Below are 14570 nucleotides of genomic sequence, written 5' to 3'. Positions count from 1 at the left end.
GGATTTTAAAATGGTCTCCTCGAGTTTAAACTGTTGGCAGTGGTCAGGAGATGATATTGAAGATGAAGTCTTATATAATGTGATACTGAAGATGAAGTCTTATATAATGATGTGAAGAATCAGGTCTGCAAATAACCATGTCATCTGAATAGAACAAATTAGGGGATAAAGGATTCTTTAATGGCATACTGTTAATATAATGGATGAAAGAACTGAGCATTGGTGAACTTCTTTTCACTAGAAGTGCTTTGGAGGAGGTGTTAGGGTCTATCATATCTGTACAAGTTAAATGTTATGGAAACTTGATGAACCACTGGCAAGCTTTGTAATGAATTATGTGAAGTCTACAATCATTTGGAGGAGTTGGTGAGCTGTGTAGTAAATATTTCTTCTTGTTAGTTGTCCCTTATCCATACCAGATAGGATGACATCACATAGAATGCAGAGGACTATTATGATGCTCCTGCTTATCCTCAAGCATGACAGTTTCTGGAAAGTAGACCTTGGAATGAAATGAAATTTAAGAATTGGTTATAAGCTAGCTTTTCAAGTACTTTCTGAAGTGTAGGAGGTATGCATGCTGGCTTAAGTCTGAGTAGTTGTCTTTGTTTTTGGAATAGGCTTAATTAAGGGCTATTTCCATATGTTGGGGAATGTATTGCGACAGAGGTGGAGGTTGTTCAAACAAGGGGTATAATTTGTCAGCCACTCTTGGGGTTACTGCCAGGAATTTTAAGTAGGGTTTAAATTTCTACTGTAACTGTTTCAAAGTAGAATAGAGAGGTGCAGTCTTGGGATTTTAGTCTGATAGATGAGTGTTTGGGGCATGGGAAGGGGAGTGTGAGTTGAATTAATCCTTTGAGGAAAGCTTCTGCTGAGATTGGGCCTTTAGGGTTAAGTCAAAATTGCTAGATGAGGGATTCTTTATCTTTCTTTTTCTACATAAAAGTTGATCTGCTTGTGACCAGAATGTGTTTTTGACTGATTGAAAGAGTTTGATTGGTGGTTTTGATATTGCTTTTGTATCTTTTAGTGCTTTTTTCTAGGTTGCCAAAAGTCAGAAGCATGTGTTTGGCTTCAGTTCTGTTGGTGTCTTTCCAAGACTTCCAGGCCTTATTTCTAAGCTGAAGTAGGATCTTTGTTTTTTCCTTAAACAACTGATTTGGTTTGGTTTGTTTGGTTTGTGAAGACCTAATGAGAAGACCAGTTTTGAACTGATGACTTCTTAACATCTTGGCTGCTGTTTTGGAGACTTTGCAGGAAAATATTGGAGACCAGTCTGTTTGCAGAAGATGTTTTGAAAGGATTTGGCAGTTCTGGGTCTAAAGGTAATCATCTGAGCTATCTGCTTTTTCAAGTGTTGTTAATAGTAAATGTTATTGGACAGTAATCAGCAAGAGAAGGTGTATGTATTGTTTATGAGCTATTTTATCTGGTATATATGACATTTCAAGATTTAAGAGCAAGTTATTTTTGAATTTTAGGTTTGACCAAGTGGGATTGGAGATTAATTGTATGAAGCCTAGGTCTGCTGGACATCCATTAAAGTTATTTTTGTTATCCAGTAGGGTTAAGTTGAAGTCCTTAAATGTTATCAAATGTTTAACTTGAGAAATAGAATGTGTTATTGGGTTTAGTAAATTTTGTTTTGAAATGGGAAAGGTAGACAATAGGTTGAAGCAGTACAGAGGCCAGGAACTTTTAGTTGTGTGATTCTCACTACAAGTTGGCTGGGTTCATATTCTAATGTGAAGTTGGCTTGGAAGAAGGTATTTAAATGAAAGTTTAATCTATAATAGTTCATTGTATCCTACCTGATGAAGATCCTGGGCTGTTAAGAGCATAGTTATAGCCTAGAATTTAATAGAAGAGGGAGGGGGTGTACAAATTTCAGCCATTCATGAGGTCCTGGGAGTGAACCTGTAGAAATGTGCTCAGTTCTGTATTTTTTTAGTGCTACCTGCATTAAGTAGGAAACATTTTAACATGGTGAGCTTAGTTTGTTTTTATATTTCTAGGTAGGATTAGTCTGTTTCAGTATTGCTTTGGAAAAAGAAAAATGATAGGGGATAGCGTAAAGAGGAATTCTGGCCAGGGCTGTAAACTAAACATTTTAGATTTTTTGAGAGTGTGTGTTGGTAAGCTTTTGTGGATGGTGGGTTCTAGGGAGATAAATAACTCAGGCTGTAAAGTGTAGGGCTTGAAGGACAAATTTCTGTAGTAAAGTAGGGTAGGGTATTGCATTGCTGTGGCATTGGCCAAGTGTCAAGATTTATTTTAAGGGACCAGCTCTTGGCAAACTTGCAAAGCTGGTAAATAAAGTGCCATAATTGTGCATAATATCATTACTGTGGCTGTGCAGTTTATCTGAGATATCCCGCTGACTGCTGTACGCATGCACTTTTTGATTTCACAGGAAATTTGTTTTACAAATCAGAGCTTTTCACAAGTCAAAACTGAAAATGTAAAGCTATTTCATTTAATTGTCCAATGTTCCAATAGGATCCTGTCTTTTTTCTGTGCTAATTTTTGATCCTGCTATTTCTGTTCGCCAGATCCTCTCTCATTTAAATGGCCCATGTTTTCAGTACCAGGGCTGTCACTGAGAAAGCCATTGGGTGGTTTGGATTTTTGTTATTTGCAGCCCTAATCCCATTGTTCATGCCCAGTAACACATTCAGGGTACAGTGGGTAGTAGGCATTAGCAAGTGTATGTCACTCACTTCAGCAAGTGACATAATCCGTCAGAATATCCCTGCCACCTTTGAAGCTGTCACTCTGTGAGGCCTCCAGTCTTCAACAGGGATTCAGCTATGGTACTGAACTCTATGCTCCTGCCAACCCCCACCCCCAAAAAAGAGGTGAGCCAGCTAAGCTATATCACTCCAATCCTCCCTCATACCAACTCCAACAGTCACCAGAGCTGGTAGTAGAACTTGAATAATATGAGTTTTAGTCATGCTATATCCTTGTAGTCTGGCAGAGCTGACCTGGATCCATTATATACAAAAACAAAAAAATGTCTCAAGGAACCATGAGGAAAATCAGTAATACTTTATTTGTAGAAAACAATGAGCATCCAGACTTCAGTGTGAGTAGGGGACTTTCTCAATTTCCTAGGGTGCATGAACAGTTAGCACAGAGGATTAAGGGCCCATACATCTCAACTTAATAGCGCAATAAAGTTGGCTAAACCCTAAAATAAAGAGGGGACAAAGGCCCCAAAATAGGGACAGATTTTAAATGTTGCTCTTAGAGAATTGCTAGAATATAAGGATTTGCATTGGCATGTACTTTCTGAACGATATGAAGAGTGAATCATTATTTAGTGACTTCAGTCCTCAGTGATTTGCCAGAAAACCACAAATTTGTATGAGGAATAGACTAAAAATATGAGGCAAAAATCTGGACAACTGAGATATATGATTAAGGCATTGAGCTATTAACAAACTGCTTTCTGTAGAACAAGGTGCAGGACCTGACTTGCTTCTACATCCATTTGCCCACTGTGAGACTCTGAGAAAATCACTTAACCATAACCAGATAGCAATCCTGAAAAGAAACACTTGTATGCAGTTTGCTTACCTGGTTAACAAATGTATACAATAAAAAAAAATATGTCTTAACCCGGGTATTTACTTTTGTTTTTCCTTAACCCCAGAACAAGTGGGAGAGGTTTTCGCACCTCCTGGATGCCCACATGCAGCTTTGGTGTTACCTGGATATGGGCTAAATCCTTCTGACTGACATTTATTTATTATTTATTTATTTATATTACATTTGTTGACCAGGATTGTCCGACTGAGCTGAAGAGCCCTTTTTTAGCAGAGGCCCGGGGAGAAAAGCTCCAACATATTATACAGTTTTCATTATAAATTAGCATTAAACAGCAGTGTTACATGATTATTGCAAGGCGTTAAGTAGCAATACAATGTTATACAGTGTCAGTAATCAGGAGTATAGCAAAACTATTTCAAGATGTATAAAAAGAAATGTGTCATTAAGATGAATATAGGTTTTGGGGTAAGTGGTTACAAAAACCCAGTTTTATCATAATGTAGTTACATGAAGGCAAGACAATTACAATAAAATGTTTCTCTGAGGCAATTTGCTTAATAGATTTTAGACGACAGTAGAAAGAGTAGTAAAGGAAGATTAGAGAGAGCTAGTGAGAAGAGTGAGTTAAGTGCAAAAAGTAGATTAAAGTATGAGAAGTAGGGGATGTTTAAGGAGGGAGAGTGCAGTGGTAGAACCAGTGACTTTAAAGTGCCCTTTGGTGGCTGTCTTAAATTATTTAGGATGTGTAAGGGTCCTGATTTCTAGTGAGTGCCTATTCCAGGCTATAGTAGGGTGATAGCTGTACATGTTGTGTCCAAATTTAGACTTGGGTTTGTAGATTTATAGTAGGTCTTGGTTAGAGCTTCGGAGAAGTCTGGAGGGAGAATAGTGGGAGATGAGAGGGGATCGTGCTGGGCAGTAGGAAGGCTGGTATAGGATAGAATGGGTGATCTGGAGCTGAGAGAGAAGAAGCTGGTGGGGTAATTCAAGTCAGTTTAGGTGTTTTAGAGAGAGACAGTGATGGGATTTATAGGTTTGTTGGGCAGCAGATCTAGCTACCTTATTGTAGGTAGATTCGAGTTTGGTCAGGAGTGCTGAGTTAAAATTTGTAAGAATTTGAGAATTGTACATTAGACTGGGTAGAAAGTAGGTAAGAGAGAGAATAATCTTGGCTTCCGAGGTAAGGAATTTCTTGTTGCAGTAAAGGAGCCCTAGTTTTGAATGAGTCTTTTTGATACAGTTATTAACATGCAAGTCAAATTTAAGCTGATCTTCGATGGTTATGCCTAAGAGCGAGCTTAGTGGTGGATTCTACCTGAATGGGAGTGTTATTAAGGGACTGTATGGAGAAGGAGAGTTTAATATTGGTGAACTTTTTAGGTAGGAAGAGTAACAGCTTTGTTTTTTTAGGGTTAAGGATGAGCCGGTTGTTGGAGAGCCATGTTTCAACTAAGTTAAAAGATGCCTGAGTAGCTCAGAAGAGCTTAGAGGGAGAGTTAGCTGTGGTGATGACTGTAGTGTCATCTGCGTATTGCACTAATGATGACTGAGGACAGGAGCTATAGAGCTAAGTAGTAAAGGCCCTAGGATAGGCCCTTGAGGTACAACCATTTTTACAGGGAGGAGGGGAGAGTGCAGAATGCCATCTCACTGATTGAGATCTATCACTGAGGTAGCTGGAGAACCATGCAACAGTATCAGAGGAGAAGTTGAGGTTATGCAGTTTGTGCAGCAGAAGAGTGTGAGAGACAGTGTCGAAAGCTTTTGAGACGTCCAAGAATAGTCAAGAAATAAGTTTATGGCTGTCCATGGCTCTAGAGACAGCGTTGAGGAAGGATAATAGAGCTGTAGTGGTGCTATGTTTGGGTCTGAAGCCATGCTGAGTGGGTGTAAGCAGATTTTCTTGTATTAGATACTGCATAACATATCAGTTATTTGTGGCTATTATAGTTATTTGATATATATCAATATATTTAATATATTTAATTTTTATATATAGATTTGATTATTGTATAGTATAGTATAGTTATTTAACGTATCAGTTATTTGTGGCTTTCACTTAAGGAAAAGTGGGGAAGCCAGTGTGTAAAGAAACACACTCCAAATGGCTACCTAACTGCTTCAATTCTTAGTTATAAGAAGTATGGAAGAGTTGATTAAGTACAGACTAGGGCATACTCTGTGAAGGCAGCTGTTACCACATCCTCTTTCTTAAGAAGTATCTCTGCAAAGAGCATTTGTAAGGCAGCCATCTGATCCTCTGTCCACACCTTTTCAAAACACTAAAGACTGAATCTGCAGTCCAGTAAAGCAGGGTTTGAGACTGCAGTCCTGCAAGAGCTTATTTAAAGAGACATGGCAGGACATTGACTGATTTTCCCCCCTCCCCATTCTTGTTAGCTACGTGAGTCTTCCCAAATTATTAAAATGCATCAAATTATGAAAAACATTTCTCTAAATTGGAAAAATGTTATTTTATCTTTTGCTGACAGAATAATTCTTTTTAAGTGTAAAATATATTCTCACTGACTTTTTTTTTTTATGCAAGATACACTTTTCCCCACCGTCATTTTGGTATTCCAAAACTAGACATATATGGACAATTGTTTTCTTGCAAGGGTAACCCTCAGAGTACACTGGGAACTCATGATTCTTCCTTACACTAAATTTTGTCAAAACATTAAAAAATGCAGAATCATTGTTACTTTTTACAAATTATGGTAATTTTTTCACTTGGAACACTAATACTAAGTACATTTTACGTAAGTTAATCAAAATATGTGACATTTAAGATTATGTACTTAGTTAGCTTTACTTACAAATAACACTACTAATTTTCAGAGTATTAAAAGTATTCACTGCTCAACAAAAATGTTCTTCTTACCTAAATCAAATTCAGTTTCCAGGGATATATCTGTCTTTATCTTCTTAGCTTACAAAAGATATTTTACTGAATTTAGAAATGGACTGAATTGTGTAATTAAAGCAAAATGTGCTTCAACAAAGTATTAGTTTTAGGATGTGCACACTTATGCAGCCAGCTTATTGTATGCTTTTTATTTTTTATATTTTTCCCCCAACAGATTTGTTTGTTTTTCAACTGATTTGTACAGTTTATAGGTAACATTAAAGGTATGAAAAGTTTTAAAATGATTTGTTGTGGTCTCATTTTTTATATCATAAAACCCTGGCATTTTAACAGGGGTGTGTACACTTTTTATATCCACTGTAGAAATATAATAATGCAGTGGAATATTTTAGCAAAAGCTTATGTTTATCCTGTTAGAATGGACTGGTTGAGTCATCAAAATGTTGTTGGTTTGGATGTCGCCTAATTAGATCTTGGTACAATATTCACTGGTCTTGTCCATTTATTATCTCTGTGAATTAAAGTAATTTATTTATTTCTTTGATTATATCATCAAATTTTGTTATAATTTGTTGGAGGTAAAAGGAATAAAGAAATGTCTGGAACATACTTCTCAATTTCTTAGAGCAAGAAATCTGGACAAAGTCATACCTAATGGGGGGACAAAGGCCCCAAAATAAGTACACTTTTTATATATTGCTCTCACAAACTTAGAAAGTTGATAGAATAACAGGTTTTGCATTACCATGAATTTTCTGAAGGATATGAAGTCTGACACTCTAATGTTTGCCATTATTTTCTGACTTCAGTCATCAGTACTTTGTGAGTGATTTGCCAGAAAACCACAATTTTATAAGAAGTGAACCAAAAATATGAGTAAAAAATCTGGACATTCTGCAAAAATCTGGACAGTTGAGAGGTGTGGTCTGGAATTCCACTGCAGCAGTCATCTGCATGAAGAGTAGAGTTTATTTGTGTCAAACTCAGTAGATGATTGAGTCTGATTACTGTTGCAATACAAAGTCTCCCCCTCCTTCCCCAATTTTTTTATAATGAGTTGATCAGTAGAGCTCCAAAGGTGCATGAAAAGCACTTGCCAGGAACAGAACACACACCCACCTTTTACATGTTCATACTTATCCCTAGTAGCACCTGAGGACATGGTACCACATTTGGGACTCTCTGAAATGTGGTTAACCATAATGTAAGACTCTTCACTTTGTACAACATATCCTGATTCACCAGAATAAAAGCATTAGATATGGAGCAGGCTGACTTGGAGACGTCTGCCATAGCTCGTTCCCCTATGTCAATAATTTTAGTTCATCAGTAATCCTTCTTCGGTGTGTACTGTTATGGTGAGCTCCTCACACAGCTGTACTTAGAGCAGTGTTAGGACTGTATCTTTTTGACAATGAAGTCACAGTATTATCATGAGAGAGAGGGAGGCAGTAACACAACTAGCTTACAGTTGTTATAACCTAAAGGAGGTAATGAAGAAAGGAAGAACTAGGCTAACATGGCAAGCCATAGCTTGCATCTTGCAGTGCAAAATGTATTAAGGAAACATGTTTTACTGTATTTTCTTACTTTGATCAATCTTAGTGACCAGTCCCTGCATTTCTTTCTGCTTTGTCTCATTTTATGATGTTTTATTCCTGCAGCATCCCTGGCATATGATGCCCAGTGATTAATGTGCTCTGCTTCTTCCAGCAACCTGTTCATTAGTCTTTCATTGAAGAATAACTGGCTAATTTTAATAGCTCGCTTTGAAATCATAGCCATTTTGTACCCAACTTCGTTTTTCAGAAGCAGTTTTAATTAAATTAGAAAACTGACAGTTATGGCTACAACATAAACAAGATCAACTACAGAATGAGGAATTATGGTATTTTATCAGCATTACCAAAACATTGGAATTAACTGCTTCAGTGACATTGCACTCATGTAAGCAATAGCATGTAGTAATTGTATTGGCATAATTCTTTTCAAATGATTGCTTCTTTTTAATGTTTAATGTTACTGAATTTATGCATGTTGGTGACAGCCATGACATCATATATTTTTTTATTTGTTTGTATACATTCAGCAATAGAAAACGGATGTCTGTGATAGTTCGAACACCAACAGGAAAGCTGCGTCTGTACTGCAAAGGAGCTGTAAGTTTTTTTTTTTTACTTGTCTGCTTTTACATTGTACATTTTATCCCCATATAGCAGATTACCATATTGGGTCTTATTTTTGCTTTAGTTAAAACATCTTATTCTTCTCCAGACCCAATAAATACTGCGTTTCCCCTGTCTGTCGCTTCAGGAATTTAGGCATCATTCATGAAAGAGAAATTCTCAAGAGTTTGAGAACAGTGGCAAGTGGCCATTATAGTAACATCATTTGTCACACTTCACTTGAAGAAGTGAACTCTCAGGTTTGAGAAGAACCAACACTTTTGTGCTGAGAACAGATTGTTTCACATTATTTCTCCTGCTACAGAGAGTAGTGGCTGAAGCCCCTGAAATATTAAAATTGTCCTTTTCTTTTGACTCCAGTAGTTCAGAATGTAATTGCAAATACCTCTACCAGTGGCTGGAGTGCTTACCTGCACAAAAGCCAGGTAAAATGTATCTGGTGTCTATAGGAGGAAACTCTCGACATAAACATTCTGCAGATTAGTCCAGTCTTCAGAAGCCTGCCAACCTTAAAGTACATTTTAATGATAGTACTGCACTCATCTAGGTGGCAGGTAGAGCTGCGATGCTGGTCATTAGTCCTGCATTTTGTGAGGCTGGGAAGATGCGTAAATGGGTAGACGTAAACAGCCTTTGGCTAATTGGTTGCTGCATGCTTGGATGTCATACTTCCCTGATACTTTCAGATGGTTAATGAGTGCTGAGTGTTCAGTTTCTTTATAAATGTTGCTTTCACGTTCCGTGCTTGCTTGCTTACTGAAACCAGAACTGCCACTTTTCTGGTCTCTTATGTCTTATTAGTTATGCTTACTTCTGTGGATAGTGAGGGTTAGATGTATCGGATCACATCATTGCTGTTTTCAGAATCAGAATTAGAATCACATTTATTAGCCAAGTATGTATGTGCACATACAAGGAATTTGACTCCGGTTTCATTGACTCTCCAAGTATGAATTACATAAAAAACTTACTTAAACAACAAGACAAAAAAATGTAAACATACATATGCATACAAGATGCAAAGTGCAACTAAGTGCAAGAAATACTGAAGTAAACTCTGAAAGAAACAAGTATTAACAAAATATGTAAATAATACTGCAGAATCCTCAGAGGCTTAGGAAAAAGAATTCCCCACCCTAATAAGCTGAGTTAACCTTTTATGAACTTGAGAGTCTGTGGAAAAAAACTGTTGTCATATCTGCTTCTTTTGGTGTGCATTAATCTATAACACCTGGCCGATGGTAATAGATCAAAAAGATGGTGGCCTGGATGTGAAGAGTCGTTGATGATTTTCCCTGCCCTTTTCATGACTCTGGAATAGTACAGGTCCTGTAAGGAGGGCAAAGTAGCACCAATGATGTTTTTGGCAGACCTGACTATTCGATGTAACCTATTTTTGTCATGATTAGACAGAGATCCAAACCACACAGTTATGGATGAGCTGAGAACAGACTGAATGACTGCTGTATAGAACTGAATCAACAGTACCTTGTGGGAAGTTGAACTTCCTCAGCTGTCGCAGAAAGTACATTTGTTGTTGCCTTTTTTATTATGGACTCTACCCCTTTTTTATGATGGTCTTCCACTTCAAGTCCCGGGAGATTATAGATCCCAAAAACTTAAAGGATTACACAACCAACACAGCAGTATTAAATATAAAGAGGAGGGGATAATATTATAGTACCACTCCTAAAGTCCACTGTCATTTCCACAGTTTTAAGAGTGTTCAGCTTCAGATTTTTCTGACTACATCAAAGGGTCAGCTGCTCAACCTCCCATCTGTATGCAGAGTCATCACCATTCCTGATGAGCCCAATGATGGTTGTATCATCTGCATATTTAATAAGTTTGACAGAGGGGTACTTAAGTGCAGTCATTAGTGTAGAGAGAGAAAAGCAGTGAGGAGTGCACACATCCCTTTGGGGCAACTGAATTGATCGTGCGATAGCTAGATGTAAATTTCCCCAGTTTCACCTGCTGTTGTATAGGTTAGAAAACTGGTGGTCCATTGACAGGTAGAAACAGGAATGGAAAGCTGGGCGAGTTTCAAGTGAAGAAGTTCTGGAGTTATTGTATTAAATGCAGAGCTGAAGTCCACAAACAGAATTCTTGCATATGTCCCTGGGTTGTCAAGATGTCGCGAGATATAGTGCAGGCCCATATTAAGTGCATCATCCACTAACCGGTTATATACAGTTGTCATTTTTCTTCTTTAAGTAGACAGACTGCACAAAATATTTCACAGTCTCATTTTGGCTAAGGCAGATTTGGTTCCTCCTGTCCATTCTTATTGTCTTCCAACTCTGAGTGGAATGTGCTGAATCAAAGCTAGGGAAGTCTGGTTTATCTCAGTCTTCAGTTCATTGATTTTTCATGTATGACCTCTAAATGTATAACCGTTTTCTGGTTTGATATGCCAAAGGGGTCTGCCATTTCTTGCTGACAAGAAACATGCTGCCAGATCATGCATTCATCTATATGAGGACCATCTCCTTAATGTACCTCCAGCTGGGTGTAGCCCTTATTATACAGTGATGGCCGCATGCTGGCCTATTCAGTCTTGTTTCCTGAGGCTGGACTCAGATTTTCCTCATTTTAAGTTTTCCTGTCAACAGTTTTAATAATACTTCACCACTTCGAAAACAAAGATGGTAGTGCATCTGGATGTGGGTAACATTATTTTCAGGTAAGTCATATACTTGAAACCTGCTTCCAGTAATTTAGTCCTTAAATAGAATTTGAATTTTATACTGGACACCTTAACCTTGCCATCATCTGAGATGACAAGAATTTGCAGTTTTTAAGTTCCTCTTTTGAAAAGTCTTATTTCTGTGATTATGTTTTTATGATTTTTATTAGGATAGTCTCCTTGTGTAAGAAACCTTTCTCTGATGTGGTGTATGTATTAATGCTGAACCAGAAAACTAACCACTCAACCTGTTTACAGTCAAACCTAAGAGAAAAGAGGTTATTTTAAATACAGAGGAACTTAGGAAAACTTTATAAAAGTTATTTTGGTCGTTTGGCTTCTTTTCAGAAACAATAGACAAGCTAGTCGTAGAACAAACTGCTACATCTCATTTCATGATCTCTTTGCTGTAGTATCCTCCTTCCTACTTGACGAGGCCTCATTCCACAAGTGGAATGGCACCACCTACTGTTTGTTTTGGAATAATATCTCTATAAAATGCTTCTGCATCTGCTGCTTACTCCAGGCTTCATCTGCTTCAGGGCTAGGGTAGGATTTGTTAAGGCTTTCTTTCAAGCACTCATCTCCTGGCTTGTGTGCCCTTCTTTGTCCTTACTTACCTACTTACTGCTCTGTAGTCATTAGAATGAAAATAAGGATCTGCTGGCTGAGACTGCCTTGAAGAAGATAAATTGCTGTATGGACAGCTACCTTATCTTCAAGAGCATCTCAGCAAACCAATCTCCATCATTTGTTTGCACCTTATCTGGGATGAGGAATATTGTCATTTCTAAGCTCTTGACATTCTTTTAATTTTGTTAATTTGTTCTGGAAGGATAGAATTGAGGAAAATCTAATGTGATTTGCACAGTAGTGGTGTCTTCAGAGATCTCACAGAAGCATATGAGAAATGTAAGAAATATTCAGTAGGTAGCACCCGCTGGTGGCATGATGTTCAGTAAAAGTTAAGGAGCTGGTGTTCATGATCCAGAGATATGGTAGGGTTACAAAGAGACATTTAGACATTCATTGTGAATCTTTGAATGGGAATAAATTACAGATGATAAGGACATTTAAACATTACTCAGGAATAGGTGGTTGCTTACCAGAGCTTAGTGCAGAGGAGACTGACAGAGTGGTAAGAGTATGTCCAAAGTCTATGCCAAACAGTGATGGGAGAGGGGTGAATTAGATATGTGGGCAGGAGATATTTTCTGCTGAATATAATAGAATATAACCATTGTGAGATGCACAAATTCAGTGCCATTAAGTTTCCAGTGAAGGTATAATACTGTTTCTTAGACCATTTCATATCACAAGTTGTAAACACACTTCATCTTGCCTAGCATTGTTATTACTGCAAAACTGTTGGATAACATTTTCATCATTAATGTATCAGCCATACCCAAGCTGGATCAGGCTGTATCTGGATATGGGAGGCCTTCATTTTTTTAACTTGCAGTGCATGCAAGGTGCTTGGGCCTTAATTTTACTATATTGTCTTGTTCCTTTTTTTTTGTGTCTACTTGAGGTGCTCATATGGGCTTGAAAATCTTGAGTTAACACTGCAACTGATATCTAGTAAGTTTATATGCTGCATGTGTAGGATACAGGAATAGAGCCCTGAGTATGACCCAGGTGACCAGGGTTCAGTTAGCAGACCTTACACTGGAAGAGCTAGCTGAGTTTGAGAGGAATGAAGGAGCGGTACTTGCCTGCCCATCTCACATGAGGGCAGATGATTGTGCACACGTAGGAGCATACAACAAGATTGAGTTTCTCAGCAGACACTAGGGAAATTGTCTGCACTGATTTTCTAGTGAGGTGGAGGGGATAGTCATACTGACTTGCATCCCTTGCAGAAGTGGGAAACTCAGAATGTTTGCAGGCTTCGACACACTGCTTGTCTGTGCTGTGACTACAAAAGCACCCCTGAGGACATCTACTTGGTTCATTGTCAGACCAGATCCCACTACACCTGGGGAGTGTTGTGCAATTCGTAGCATTATTGCATACTGTTGAGAATTATTTTCAACAGATCTACCTTCTAATTTTGTAAAATAAATCCATAAGAGATGTTGTCATTTCTGACACTAAAAAAAATTTGCTTAACCTAGTGTTTTGTAGCATACAGCTCTGTTTATTAAGCTGTGCAGTTGCATATGGCTGAAGCACGGTTGTGGATAGCTGCTGTTAAGCACATTTATACATAGTGACCCTTCATATCTAATGTAGAGTTTTAATATTATAGGCAAACTGTAACATGTCCCATTACTCTTAAATTTTATATGACTGTTGCGCCACACAGTTGAACTCAGTATAACACAGACTGCTGTTACGACCTTCTCTGAATTTATATCTAACCATTCTGTTTCACTGCATTTATATTGCCTTTCTATGGTAATGATTATCAAGGTTTGTATCTTACCATTTTGCTGTTTTCACTGCATTTGTATTGACTTTCTGTGCTACTGATACTCTGAATTTGTATGTGGCTATTCTGCAGGTTTAGCGCTATCTGTACTTGCCATTCTCCTGTCACTGAAAGTATGTGAATTAGATTATACAATGCAATTTTTTTTTTATCTGTAATCATTTTTAGAGTTGGCAAGGTATTGAGCCAGTGTATTTGATGTTGTCTTTTGTTGTGCTTATGATTCACTATATTTGATATTGTTTGCTGTTTAACCATCCAAGCTAAATTTCTAGTTGTTGCTCACAATATCCACAGACTGCTGCTGCTACCTTTATAGGTTCATAGGTAGGTACTAGGCTATTGGCCCTGGGGCCTATATAAGCCTGGCCAAAAAGGTACCTTGGCTTTTATCACTCAAGAAAATTATTTTCCTTCCCCCGTGTCGAGCAGAACCACAGAAGTGATCCCCGGGGTGAATTTCCTATTTCCCATCGAATCATCAAGGTTTTTCTTGAGTGCTAATGAGGCCGTTGGAAGTTCGAATGGTGCCAGGGGACCGTGGACTACAACAAAACTCCTCGTTTAGACGTGTTTTTAAATATGAGAAGACTTGCACCAAGTTTCGCGCAGTACAACTGGATAGTTTGTTTCTTGCTAAATCAAGAGAAATGGGGCAGATTCCGTTGGGTTTACGAATTTGGAAATTTACCCACGGGAATTGAGGTTGACTCCAAAGCGTATGAAGAACTGATTGAGTTATACCAAAGGACAGGTATGGATTTATTAGACATTATATTAAGGCATAATGAAATCAAAATGAAAAAACTGCGAGAAGAAATAGTGAACTTGGAT

General features: G+C 37.9%; 1 protein-coding gene across 3 annotated transcripts in view; it reads left to right on the top strand.

Annotated features, from left to right (window-relative positions):
- Nucleotides 1-14570, top strand: part of ATP8A1 (ATPase phospholipid transporting 8A1) — a 3191789-nt gene that overhangs the window by 1795635 nt on the left and 1381584 nt on the right. For all 3 annotated transcript variants that reach the window (XM_044061519.1, XM_044061518.1, XM_044061517.1), the window contains one exon: nucleotides 8517-8586. In XM_044061519.1, the coding sequence (XP_043917454.1) occupies nucleotides 8517-8586 (70 nt within the window). The remainder of the gene's footprint in view (nucleotides 1-8516; nucleotides 8587-14570) is intronic.

The sequence above is a fragment of the Protopterus annectens genome, chromosome 2.part0, assembly GCF_019279795.1.
Source record: "Protopterus annectens isolate FY-2018-M chromosome 2.part0, PAN1.0, whole genome shotgun sequence".
NCBI lineage: Eukaryota > Metazoa > Chordata > Ceratodontiformes > Protopteridae > Protopterus > Protopterus annectens.
The sequence above is the reverse complement of the archived record's forward strand: the minus strand, read 5'-3'. Positions and strand labels throughout refer to the sequence as shown.